Raw genomic sequence first — 12,623 nt, 5'->3', positions numbered from 1 at the left:
GATGATGTCTTGGATTCCCTGTGTTTGTGTAGAACTTGAACAACTGGTGCCTGTTCAAGGTCTTTCGTAGACTTTTGTGTTTTCGACCCATGTCTCTGAATTTAAGTATTCTGTAGGAAAAGATTTTTCTTTCATCACTTTCTACTTTTCAAGGTTTTTCCTGCTTGAGGTTTTTACTTTCGGTTTCCTTCTTTTTATTTAGTGGAAGCGAACAAGTCAGTGGGAGAACAAGACCACAATCATTACCTTTTTGAATATTAAAGAATCCCTACATTTCTTTCCTTAGCCCCCCCCCCCCCGCCCTCTTAGATAAAGAATTTAAAGGGTAAGAAGAGTGATGATTAACAGTGTCATCCAGTTACAGGTTAGAGTAGGGACCTGTCTGTCTACTCCCAAGTTCCTGTGGTTAGTAGTGCTGGGCAGATCTGAATGTCTGTTACATCAGCAAGACTATCTTTCTTATGAGAGAGGAAAAACCATGTGTGTAGCGAATACCAGAGGATGGACAGAGGGCACTGAGAAACTGGGAGGTTTACTTAAGAAACTGATAACTGAAAAGATTGTGTGGTTGGTAAGAAATATGCCAGAGTGATGGCATGAATGTCACTTTCAAATGTGTTTGACTTTTCACCATTTAAGGCTTTATTCTTTTTTTTTTTTTTTTTTTTCTTCAATGTGCATTTCACTGAGCTTGGACATTGAAATTGAAGTGGTCTGATGAATGAAGTTTGCATCCTGTGGCAAGTTTCATTTTCTGTTTTTCATACCATAGCACTAGGCTGTCATGTTGGAGTTTCCATCAGTGAAGGGGAATGGTTTTCAACCCAAAAATTGAACATAATGTGTATATTAAATTTTAAAAAGGAAAGGAAGAAAACATAAGAATATTTCTGTTTGTTAGTTCTGTCATATCTCATGCCCCCATCTCCTAAGGCACTTTCTTTTATCATAATATAGAGTTTGTGCCCAAGCTACTTGGAAGTGTCGCTTTAAAGAATGAAGTTAATTGTATATAAATGTTCTGTATACAGGACCCAAGGCTTATACAGCCCAGTCTCCCATGGGAGTTGTGTGTGCATTTCATGGCAAGTTGAAGCTTAGGAGGGAATATTTATAAGAGAAATTTAAAAATCTGAACCCTAAGAAGAAAAGCTAAAGTAAGAAAGCAATGGAAGTAAAGAGACAGTCTTTCAGTATATTTGCATCAGCAATTAGCCTGTTTTCTGGGAAAGGTTAGATGGACACTCAGCTGGGTGAAATATTTGCTAGAATTTGATGAAATACTGTATATTTAAATTTCAATTCAAAAGCAGAAATTTTGGGGGGAGATTTTTTTCTCCTCTATATGTCAGCCATCTTTATTTGAATGTGTAATTAGAGATTAATTTGGCGCCTTTTCCTATTTGCAAATCTGCAAATAAATTCAGATTTTGTTAATGTGTTTGTTTAATATGACTTGACAAATGATTTACATTCTACTCTCTGATTGCTCAGGACCTTCACACCACAACTTTTGCTTTGACTATTCCCTATTCATAATTTACTACTTGTTCAGTATGATGGTTTACCTGAGGCAATGCAATTGTGTCTCTTCCCTGATTGTTTGCCTTGGAATTCAAAACTGCTTTCAAGATGGCTACATGAACTTTCCTGGAAAGAATCCTCTTTAAAATGTGTATTTATAGAAGTAATTGTTAAACTTTGTCTTTACCCAAATGTTCTTTTCTAACAAACTCACATGTACAGATATTTCTGAAAACGTTTACAAAGGGCTAGACATTTTTCATACATTTTAATAAGTCTCAAATGTTTAGGCTATGGCTGAAATTTGTTGTTTGCAGTGCTAATTGTTGACTGATAGTGTTTCTGGAGAGCTATCTACCTACCCAAAATGTGGTAGAGAGGTGGATCCTTACTAGATCTGATCCAACAGGCAGTTTTATTACCATACTTTTAAATATTGGAGTTCGGGTAACTTTTAGTCAATACTTGTGTTTAGTCAATATAAGTGATGCACTGCAACAGAAGGATGCAGGATGATCCCAAGTGACTGTGATCCAGGCCCATAAAATGGCCTGAAGTGTGGAGGAAACTGAGGCAGGGAGTTTCATGTCGGGTTTACTATTTTTGTATAAATCTGTGCATTTCTTGTGTCATTAAGAAAAGAGCAATAGAGTGTTAGGATCCTGTGCAAAGTGTCTGCGTGTTATAAGCTACACCTACATATGGTCCTTTGATGAGGTAAACAAGAAGGCTCACACCTCTAGGTGTACGTCTGGTAGAAGACATGTTAAGCTATGAAAATATTTTGGTTCTGAGGGCCTAAGGTTGATCGGCTGCAGGACTCTATTTCCATGAAGAGGTAATAGAGTGAGAGCCCAGGAAATGTGCCAGAGAGGCCAAGGGAAGAAACAGGGCTGCCACCTACTGAGACCAGGAAATCTGAAAGTCCAAGGGGGATTCAGTGTCTGGTGAGCTGCTAAGAGGAGGTAGCCCAGAGATGGAGATAAATGGGCTCATGCCAACAAGCCTGGGAGATGAAATTTGTGAGCTAAGTGTACACAAGCTTGATTGACAGGGATAAAGGGATAGGTGCATGCAAGCCTGCTTGATGGAGGGTGAAGTATGTCCTCACAAGCTTGATTAGTGGAGAGAGTGAGACTGGGCACACTGAAACCTGCTTGATGGTGGCGATTTGAAGGGCTGATGGCTGCAGCAACCTGTATGGAACTGGGAGGGAGGAGCACAGGTTGCAGGAGGGCTGTTTAGAGGTGGCACTGAGAAGCCAGTCTGTGTGCACATGGCTGGAATGCTATCTGCAATTACAGCAATCAGGGAGTCCCCACATGTTAATACCTAGTATGCAGTATATGAAATGGTTGCATGCCAAACTGATTGATGGTGAGGGGAGATGGCTGTGCTTATGCCAATCTCATTGGTTTGAGAGGGGGAGGGGCAAGCAAGCCAGGTCGCTGCAGGGGAGCGTACGCAAATCTAATCTGGGGGAAGTGTGGGGAGTGTATGAAAATGTGAGTGGTGGTGTTTGGGGAGGAAACACGACCCTGATTACTGCATGGATCTCAGTTGGGGGGAGATAGGAGTAGCCAGGCACATACAAGTCTGATTGAGGGAAGGGGGGTAGGGTGCACTTGAACCATCTATCGGGAGCTATGCTGTCTGGCACATTTTACCTTGCAAGAATGAATTTAGTCTAGGCTGGACACATACAAAGGAGTCAGCTGCAGGGAAGGAGAGGACATGCAAATCTGCTGGGAATGTGTTTTCAGACACACTTAAAGGGGGGACGATTGCTTGTGGAGAAGTGCTGGATACATGGAATTGTAATTGATTTTTGGTTCGGGGGTGGGAATGCAGGCTAACCTGATTTTGGGGGGGCATAGACAGGCTGGTTACAAATGAGTTTAATTGGTGTGTTTTTGGCGGGGCATGCAAACTTGATTGATGGGGGGAGAACACCAAACTAGCCTCTTCTAACATAACCGTCTTCTACACCAAACATCCACAACTACCGGTGTTGGGGGGGAAAAATAATCTAGTAAAGGGTAGAAGAGGAAAAAGGGGTAGAGATCCATGTGGAATGTGGTCTGTTACAGTGGAAAGACTAATTATTACACAGTTAGTATTTTTTCATATGGAAGCCCTGTGAACTTGAGATTCATCAGTGTATTTAAGTGTGCTCCCAGCTTGAAGCACGAACTTCAGTGGGATGGATCTTGTGCTTAAGCACTTTCTGGAATTGGAGTTGTTTTGTTTTTGTGTTTTTGCTTATATAGGTATTTAATGCAAATCACTACAGTTGGAGGTTGCCATTTGTATGAAATATTTTATTTATAAGTAATAAATACCTAGGATGATGACATAAATAAGAAGAATAAATAAGTGGTAGACTGACACAAATATACTGTTACAAAGCTAGTAAAATGATCTGAAAATATTGTCACAGTGCACAAAGAGAATAAATAGTAGCACAGCTGTTACAAAATGAGATCAAGTGAAATTTTATGCCATATAAAAGATTCATTCATTTCAGTTAGTACTTCCAAAAAGTTGGTATTCTTGTATATAAATTTCCTAATGAGTTCGTCACATATTTGAAAGCTTCTTAATTCTCCTTGGATTTTCTTGCCAGCACTGAGGCTGAAGCTACCAATTATTTCCTAATAAATATGCATTTATCTCTTCACTTCCATCTCGGTGAGCTGTAGATCCATCCTTCCTAGTAAGAGTCCCACTTTCCATCACTGCAATCAAACATGTATCCAGATACCCAACTTGCTGATGAGTATTTTGGGAGTATCTGAATGGAATTCCTGCCTTAGGTAGCTTGGGAGAGGTTTGCAAAATCAGCAGGAAACGTGTTGGAAGATTTCCTGGATTGCCACCTGGGCATTCTCCTTCAGGGACTCTGTGGGCTTGAGAACCTGTTGGGGCCACCTGAAATCTCTCTTCAGTAATGCTAATTCAATTACTCTGGGGAAAAGTTTTGTACTGGACAAGCCTTCTACGGAGTCTGTCAATAAGTAGAAAACATCTGGGTATTTCCATGTGAATGATCTCCCCCCCCCCCCCCCCCCACACACACGCTGTATTGCTTTTCCCCCCCCAGGAATGCATCTATCCCCTGGAAGTACTTTTTCACTCTGGTGAACTGGTGCTCCTCATTTTCTGGGTTGGTTAATTCCTTTTCCATCTGTGCTCTCAAACATGCCTCCAGCCACTGAATTTACAGATAAAGTCCATACTGTCACCTGACTAGGGAACTCCCATCCCAGGCAGTTTGCATGAGGATTTTGCTAAAGGTGGTGAAGCCCTCTTGGGCATTCTTTTACTGAATGCTTGTATAACACCCATAATCATGTGCCTGGGCACTGATAGGGCCCCAGGGAACTGTAATACCAATAATAAGTAATAATAGCTTGTGTTAGCCCTTCTACCTGCAACTGTCACTGTAGTGCATGTTAGCCCTGGGGGTAACTGACAGGCTGGCTTTAGGCCAATTCCCCCGATTCCCGTGAATCGGGCCCCACACCTAAGAGGGCTCCGCAGCGTCCGGAAGAGGGGCCCCGCAAGGTAAGGCCCCGGAAGACAACTGCTGCCGAGGAAGGACCCTCCACCGAAGTGCCGCCGGAAACAGCGGCAACCAGTTGAACTGCTGCCGAATTGCCACTGCTATCTTCGGCAGCAGCTCAATCGCTGCCGGTGTCTTTGGTGGCATTTCAGCGGCAACTCTTTCGAATCGGGCCCCGCACGTCCTAAAGCCGGCCCTGGTTAGCACAACAAAGACTTTCCCTCCAGTTAAGGGAATACAGTTTGCATGTTGCAGAACTTCTATATTTAGATCAGTGATAGTCAGACCTCGGTAGTTCAGGAGCCAAATTAGCGATTAACATTACCCAAAAGGGCCACAGTTGTGTGAATTCATTGATTAATTTAGTATATTATAGTACTATTTGTATTTAAACAGTATGACGGGGAAATACTTAGTTTTTTATTTATTTATTTAATATTAAATATATATATATGATTTTCAGAGCAAATAAGTTAACAATTTAGTGCAAGTTGATAAGTTAATTGGCTAATAACATAGTAAAAGCACCCTGATTGGTTAATAATTAAATCACCCAGTGTTTTTATATCATGTACTGCAAAGAGCGACAGGAGACACGGTAAAGGGCCACTTGTGGCTCACGAGCTGAAGTCTGAGTATCATTGATCTAGATCATGAAATGTTCTGAGAAATACATATAATCAGAATAGTCCCCTTGTCTGAGCCCTGAGATCATGATATCTTCTCCATTAGTTGTTGGTTTTTCTCTTTCCCGGTGTTTCTTCTCCATCAGGGCTTGATTAACCAACATGGTATCTTTTAATTTTTTTCAGGATTATATCAGTTGCAAAACTATATTTTCTCTTTTGCCTCAGTTTATCAGTTTCAATAGTCCTGTCCCTTTGCCTTTTCTTAGATTGGTCAGGCTGAACTGACAGTTAGTTAGAAACAAGGCTTTTTACCTAAAAACTGAGCCAATATCATCAGAAGGCAATTAGAAACACTAAATATGGTGCTCCCACAGTATTTTTTTTTTTTTTTTTTTTTTTAGCAGTCACCTTGTAAAAGTACAGCCTCATTTTAAACTCTACTTTTTATTTGTAAATCTACATTTCATCCTCTTAACCAGCAGGAGGAAACTGTTCATTTTCTGGATGGTCACTGCAAAACATAATAGCCTCCTGTAAACCTATAATTCTCCTTCATACCCTGCTTCATTTGAGAGAGGGAAATAGTGTAGGTATATTTAAAGTTGCTTAATGCAGGAGTAACTATGGCCCTCAGAAAATATTGGTTCATCTGCACTTTTCAGATTTCATGTAGTTTAAAAAGAACACTTAAAATGTTGATGCCAGGGAAACTGGTGCCTTGGACACTGGAAACAAGAAACCTTTGCTTACTGTCAAATCTGAAAATACAATGCAGTTGGTAATCCATGTTCGACAGAGGTACCCACACAGATGGATGTGGTTTACAGTGTGGTTAAAAAGTGCTTATGAAGAGAAGTCTTACCGTGTTCTTAACATGTCACTGGGATGTAATAATTCAAAGGTGGGTTTTTTTTTTAATCAAATTCAGTGTTTACTATCACTGCTGGTCCCTTGTCTTTTAATGTTCGCGTTTCTCTCGGCTTGAAGAGGAAAATTGTTCTGGTTTGTTTAATCCCCTTACCTTCCTGTGGTTACATTTCACTTTTCACATGCCCTAGCGCAGACTGTTGTGCTGGAGTTTCCATCATGGCAGGGAAGTGTGTTTTAATTCAAAAAGAAAACTATTTTCACTGAAATTGGAAAAGAAGATTCCCTTACAGAAAATATGAAAATGTTTCTGTTCATATTAATTTGGGTAGAGCCCCAGGATCCTAATGCACTTTCTTGTAAGAAATTCAACATTTTTGCTTCAGCTATTTGACAGGGACTCTTTAAAGAAACATAGAAATATAGGGCTAGAAGGGACCTCAAGAGGTCATTGAGTCCAGCTTCCTGCATTGACAGGACGAAGTATACCTAGACCAGGGAGGGCCACATCAGGGAATAGAAATTGTATGGCTGGCCATGAATGCTCCCAAAATTGGGGTTGGGGTGCGGGAGGAGGTGTGGACACTGGGGTGGGGCTGGGGATGAGGAGTTTGTGGTGTAGGAGGGTGCTCTGGGGTGGGACCAAGGCGTTCGGAGGTCGGGAGGGTGATTAGGGGTGCGGGAAAGGGTGCAGGTTCTGGCTGTGAGTGCGGGCTCTGGGGTGGGGATGAGAGGTTTGGGGTGCAGGAGGGTGCTCTGGGCTGTGATTGAGGGGTTTGGAGAGCAAGAGGGGGATCAGGGCTGGTTCACGGGGTTGGGGCATGGGGAGAGGCTCAAGGGGTGCAGGCTCCGAGCAGCGCTTACCTCACGCGGCTCCCGGAAGCAGTGGCATGTCCCTTCTCTGGCTCCTAAGCAGAGGCGTGGCCAGGTGGCTCTGCATGCTGCCCCGTCCGCAGGCACCGCCACTGTACTCCCATTGGAGCACGTAGGAGCCGGAGTGGGGCCATACCGGCTTCTGGGAGCCATGTGGTGTGTCAACTGACCCAGTGCTCCGGCCAGAGTGGGGCCAAGCCATGTCTAAGAGGTGCGGGCCTGACCCAGTGTCCCCGCTGGAGCGCCAGAGTGGGGCTGAGCCATGTGGTCCGACCTCGGGCCAATGCCCCAGCCAGAGTGCCGGAGCGGGGCTGAGCCGCTGGTACGGCTCACAGGCTGGCTTAAAATGGCTCGTGGGCCGGATCCAGCCCGTGGGCCATAGTTTGTCCACCCCTGACCTAGACCATCCCTGACAGGTGTTTGTCTAACCTGCTCTTTAAAATCTCCAATGACAGTTATTCTACAACCTCCTTAGGCAATTTATTTCGGTGCTTAACCACCCTGACAATTAGGAAGTTTTTCCGAATATCCAACCTAAACCGCCCTTAAGAATACTATTAATACTAACAGGAAAGACCAAGGCATCAAAGTAAATACAGGGTAATGAAAGAACAGAATCTGTTTCAATAAAGCTGTATATCAACAGCACATAGGCACAGAAGTAGTGTATAGTTTGAGGAAAGTTAGTTACAAAGGCCACAGAACCTGCCCCAGAGGCTTCATGCAGCGATAGAGTTCTCTGAGTGAGCATCTCAGCTGCTTCACATGGAAGCATGTGTGATGTGGGCTGAGGTGGAGTAAGGTCTGCTGCCTTCACCCATCATTCCCTCTTTCCTGGGACGCCCATGGATTATTCTCCTTGACACTGAAAAGATGGGGCAGGGAGTGTAATGGGTGGTAATGCAAAGTGATGAGACCTTTGTCATCTGTGCAGAAATCATAGAATCTGCTTAGTCTGGAGATGGAACTACAGCCATTTCCGTGAGGAAGGCTGGGGTCCAACCTGCTCCTCCTTGTTCCTTCCCACCATTGGAAGGATGTGGGAGAACCTCAGTGGGGGATATTTACAGAATTTCCCCCTTTTAAGAAATGCGAGTTGGGATTCCCCACAGTCATTGGCTGCTCCTTATGATACGGGTGATATTGTCAAAGAGCTCAACTGAATTCTCCACTCAGTATGGCCCTTTTTTTAATTAAAGGTCTGATGGCATGAATGGGAATAGTTTCTCTCTAGCACAGAATAGGTTTGGGGTAGTTAGAGTTTTTCAGAAGAATTCAGTATTGTTCCTGGGTAGTAACTGACTGACATATTCCCCCCAAACTGGGGGCTGCATTTTAGAGGTGACAGAGAAACTTTGATAATCCTCATTCAAATGGCCTATTCCTGCTCTCATTACTCACATGTAATTTTGTTTGTGGTGTGCACTCAAGAATGAATTTAGTCTGTTCTGTGCTCACACAAAAATAATGGAACAGAATGTGTGTGGGGGACACACAAATGAGAAGCATTCGTGGAAGCCCATACTTAATGGTCGGGGGCGGTGCTTGTAAATGTATTGTGGGGAGGTGGTATGTGAATGCACACAAACCTGATTGATGGAGTTATGAGCAAGCCAATTAAATGCTAACTTAAGTGGTGTGTTTTTGAGGGTGCATAGTGTTGGTGATTGGTGCCCTCTCTCCAACCACCCAGTAGTTTGGCCTCTTCCAACACATCTACTAAACCAAACATCCACAACAAGAAGTTATTTGGTAGGGGAAAATAACCAAGGAAAAAGTAGCAGAGGAAAAAGAGGCAGAGGTCAGGTCTGGTGCATCGTTTGTTACAGTGGAAAGACTAATTATCATTCCATAGCTACTTTATTAATATGGAAGTACAGTGAATTTGCACACTGATTCATCAGTGTATCTAAGTATGTTCCCAACTGGAAGCACGAACATCAGTGGGATGGGTCACATACCATAAGTTGTGTGGATAAGTACTTTCTGAACTTGGGGTTTTAAGGCTGAACAATGATAGTTTTTTGTTGGACTTTTTTTAAATGGGTATTTGATACAAATCACTACCACTATATATTGCCATTTTGTGTAAAATAATTTATTCAAATTTATCTATGATAATTTATAAATAAGAGCAATAAATAATAGACTGACATAAATATCCTGTTACAAATATCATAAAATGATCTGAAAATATTTCCACAATACACAAATAGAATAAATAGTAGCAACAGCTTTTAAAATTCCGCTGCATCTAATTTTAAAGAATGTATAAAATGTTAATTGATTTTTGGTTAGTACTTCTAAAAATGTGTTTAATTTCTAAACTTCTTTGTGAATTTGTCCTATAGTTGAAAACTGTTTAATTCCACTTGGATTCTCTTGCCAGCACTGATGCTTCTCTGCTTCTCTGCTAGAGGAAATAATTGGTATCTCTTCACTTTCATCCTGGTGAGCTGAAAGTCCTTCCTTCCTTCCTGGTAAGAGTCCCACTGTCCATCATTGCAACCAAATATGTCTCCAGATGCCCAGCTGGCTGATGAGTCTAAGTTGGACCCTCTGAATGGAACTCCCGCTTAAGGTAGCTTGGGAGAGATTTTTTGCAAAAGCAGCAGGAAATGTGTTGGAAGATTTCCTGGATTGTCACCTGGGCATTTTCCCACAGGGACTTTCAGAACTTGAGAACCTCTTGCTGCCACCTGAAATCGCTCTTTGTTCTGACAGTATAGGAAAATTATCCACACACCTTTGTTTGGAAGCTGTTCCAGTTCACATGTGTTATGCTGTTATACTGTGGTTAAGCTGCATGTTACAGTTCAGAGGTGAGATTTGATCAGAGAAGAGTTGAACCACAGAACTATATAGCAAACACATAATGTCAACAATGTTTAAGGTCCAACCCTTTCTTTTAAAATTCTTAATTGTCTTGAAACTTTTTTGCATCAATACCCTTAATTTTGCATTTTAAACACAGTAAATGAACAGAATATTATCACATAAAATGTAATTTGTGCAGTTGGAATTCCGTAATAGAGTGAATGTATTGCATAACACATCAAGCATTCTGAAATGTTAGACGTCACCGTGGGAAGAATCAGCAGAAAGGAGGGATTCCACTGCATCCTTCTGTTTTAACCTAGTAGTTGCAGGATGCGGAGCTGAAATGAAATTGGAAATAGTTGAAACACAAAGGGAAAAAATATAATTTTCATTGAATTGATCTCAATAAATTAAATGAAAATATCTTTTCCCCATTTAAGCTCGCAGGTCTTTTAGTATGTGCCTAGAGACTTTTAAAAAAAATATGAAGCTTCTCAAACCTTGGAATACTAGAAATAGTTCTCATGAGGACAGATTAATTAATAGCAATGATGATGATCATAGAAACACACTACATATGTCGAAGTCAGAGTACTTTGGTCATCAGATAATACTTCCCTCCCTCCCACACCACATATATGTACTTTGTTGCAAGGTCTGCCAATTACCTACTGCACAACAGTACTGATATGTAAGAGATTATGAAGATGTGCAAAAATAAATAATAGTAGAAACACAGAAAAATAATTCCATGTAATTGCAAATCCATTTCCAGCACAGGAAGAGCCTAAAGCTGCTGCCATGGAAATCAGTTGCTATTTGGCCATTTTACCCTGTAGAAGAAGGATCAGGCCCTATATAAGCAGAGAGATAAAATATCCGCTATCTCTATTCAGCTGTATAAATTACAGTAATGTTAATTCATTTACTCTAGGGAAAAGTTTTGACTGTACCTTAGTTACTAAGCCTTCCAGTGAGTTTGTCAACTAGTACAAAACATCTCGGTATTTCCATGCGAATGATCTCCCAGGCACAAAGGCTGTATTGTTTTTCTTCCAGGAAAGCATCTATCCCCTGAAAGTATTTTTTCACTCTCCGACTGGTGAGCTGGAGTTCCTCACTTTCCGGTTTGGTTAATTCCTTCTCCATCTGTGTTCTCAAACATGCCTCCAGCCGCTGAATTTGCTGGTAAAGTCCATTTTGGAACCTGACTATGGAAGTCTCATCCCAGGCACTCTGAGTGAGGTTTTTGCTAAAGATGTTGAAGATCTCTTGGAGGATCTCTTGAATTGCCACCTTGGCATTCTCCTTCTGGGACACTGGAAGTTGGACAACATCCTGGGTGGGTTTGAAAGCTGCCCTTTCATTTATGCATTGTGAGGGGAAATTTCCGCTCATTTTCTGCAGAAGCTCCAAGCTTTCTTTGTTCACTTTGTTCTGCTGGAAGTGAAGCATGGTACAGAGCCGAGATGAGATTTCCGTAGAGAAGAGCAGCATGAGGCAAACATGCAGCAAACACCTGGTGGTCATGGTGATGTCTTCCACTTCTTTTCTTTGTGTGGAACTTTGAGCCTGGAGTTTGTTGAGGGTCCTACGTAGACTGCTGTGTCTTTCCTTCATGTCTCTGAATTTAAATATTTGGCTGCAGAATTTTTGTTTCATCATTTTCGTTTAAGGCTTCAGTCTTTTTCTTTCTGTTTAATTCACTGCTTTCTAGTTCTTTTACCACACTTCCTCCTTTTTGTATTTTTGTGAAAGTGACCACAAATGACAATATACAACCCCTTTAACTCATGGTGGAACCACATACATACAGGCTTTTCATGATACATTAACTTAAAGATATAATTTAATAAGATCATCCACACTTCAGAAGTGGTAGAGAAGACCCCCAATTCATCAAACCCTACACTTCCCATTCATAACCTTCTTCATTTGACAGACAAAAATAGTGTAGGTATATTTAAAGTTTTGAGGCATAGAGGAAGTGGGTGGAAAGGGTTAGGCCTCAGGGGAGCTGGAACAATTTGTATAGTGGGGCTGTTGAGAGCCACTGAACCAAACTGTAAACCCTGAATATGAAGGAAACCACTTCAAGCCAGGGGGTGTGCCAGCACCTATGTTAGGCCTCCCAAAAATATTGGTAAATTTCAACTTCAACCTGGAAAGCACACTTAATATGGAGACACCAGAAAATATCAGTATCTTCCTTCTAGGAAAACAAAGGAGACAGTGCGCTCTGCAAGAATGGAAGCTTTTTTCACTTTTTGTTTACTTCCAGATCTGTGTGTGTGTGTTACACACACACACACACACACACACACACACACACACACACACACACA

At 41.8% G+C, this 12,623-nt stretch overlaps 1 protein-coding gene across 1 annotated transcript; it reads right to left on the bottom strand.

Annotated features, from left to right (window-relative positions):
• Nucleotides 1-11,232: 11,232 nt before the first annotated feature.
• LOC113405740 (interferon epsilon-like) lies at nucleotides 11,233-11,943 on the bottom strand. Its single transcript, XM_026646993.1, has one exon. The coding sequence runs from the start codon at nucleotides 11,941-11,943 to the stop codon at nucleotides 11,233-11,235; it is 711 nt and encodes a 236-aa protein (XP_026502778.1).
• Nucleotides 11,944-12,623: the final 680 nt, after the last annotated feature.

This window comes from Terrapene carolina, unplaced genomic scaffold (assembly GCF_002925995.2).
Source record: "Terrapene carolina triunguis isolate 2854851 unplaced genomic scaffold, T_m_triunguis-2.0 Scaffold50433, whole genome shotgun sequence".
Classification (NCBI taxonomy): Eukaryota; Metazoa; Chordata; order Testudines; family Emydidae; genus Terrapene; species Terrapene triunguis.
The sequence above is the reverse complement of the archived record's forward strand: the minus strand, read 5'-3'. Positions and strand labels throughout refer to the sequence as shown.

What these genes read in the sequence shown, in the direction of transcription:
- LOC113405740 (XM_026646993.1), bottom strand. Translation starts at nt 11,943, where the DNA reads ATGATGAAACAAAAATTCTGCAGCCAAATATTTAAATTCAGAGACATG.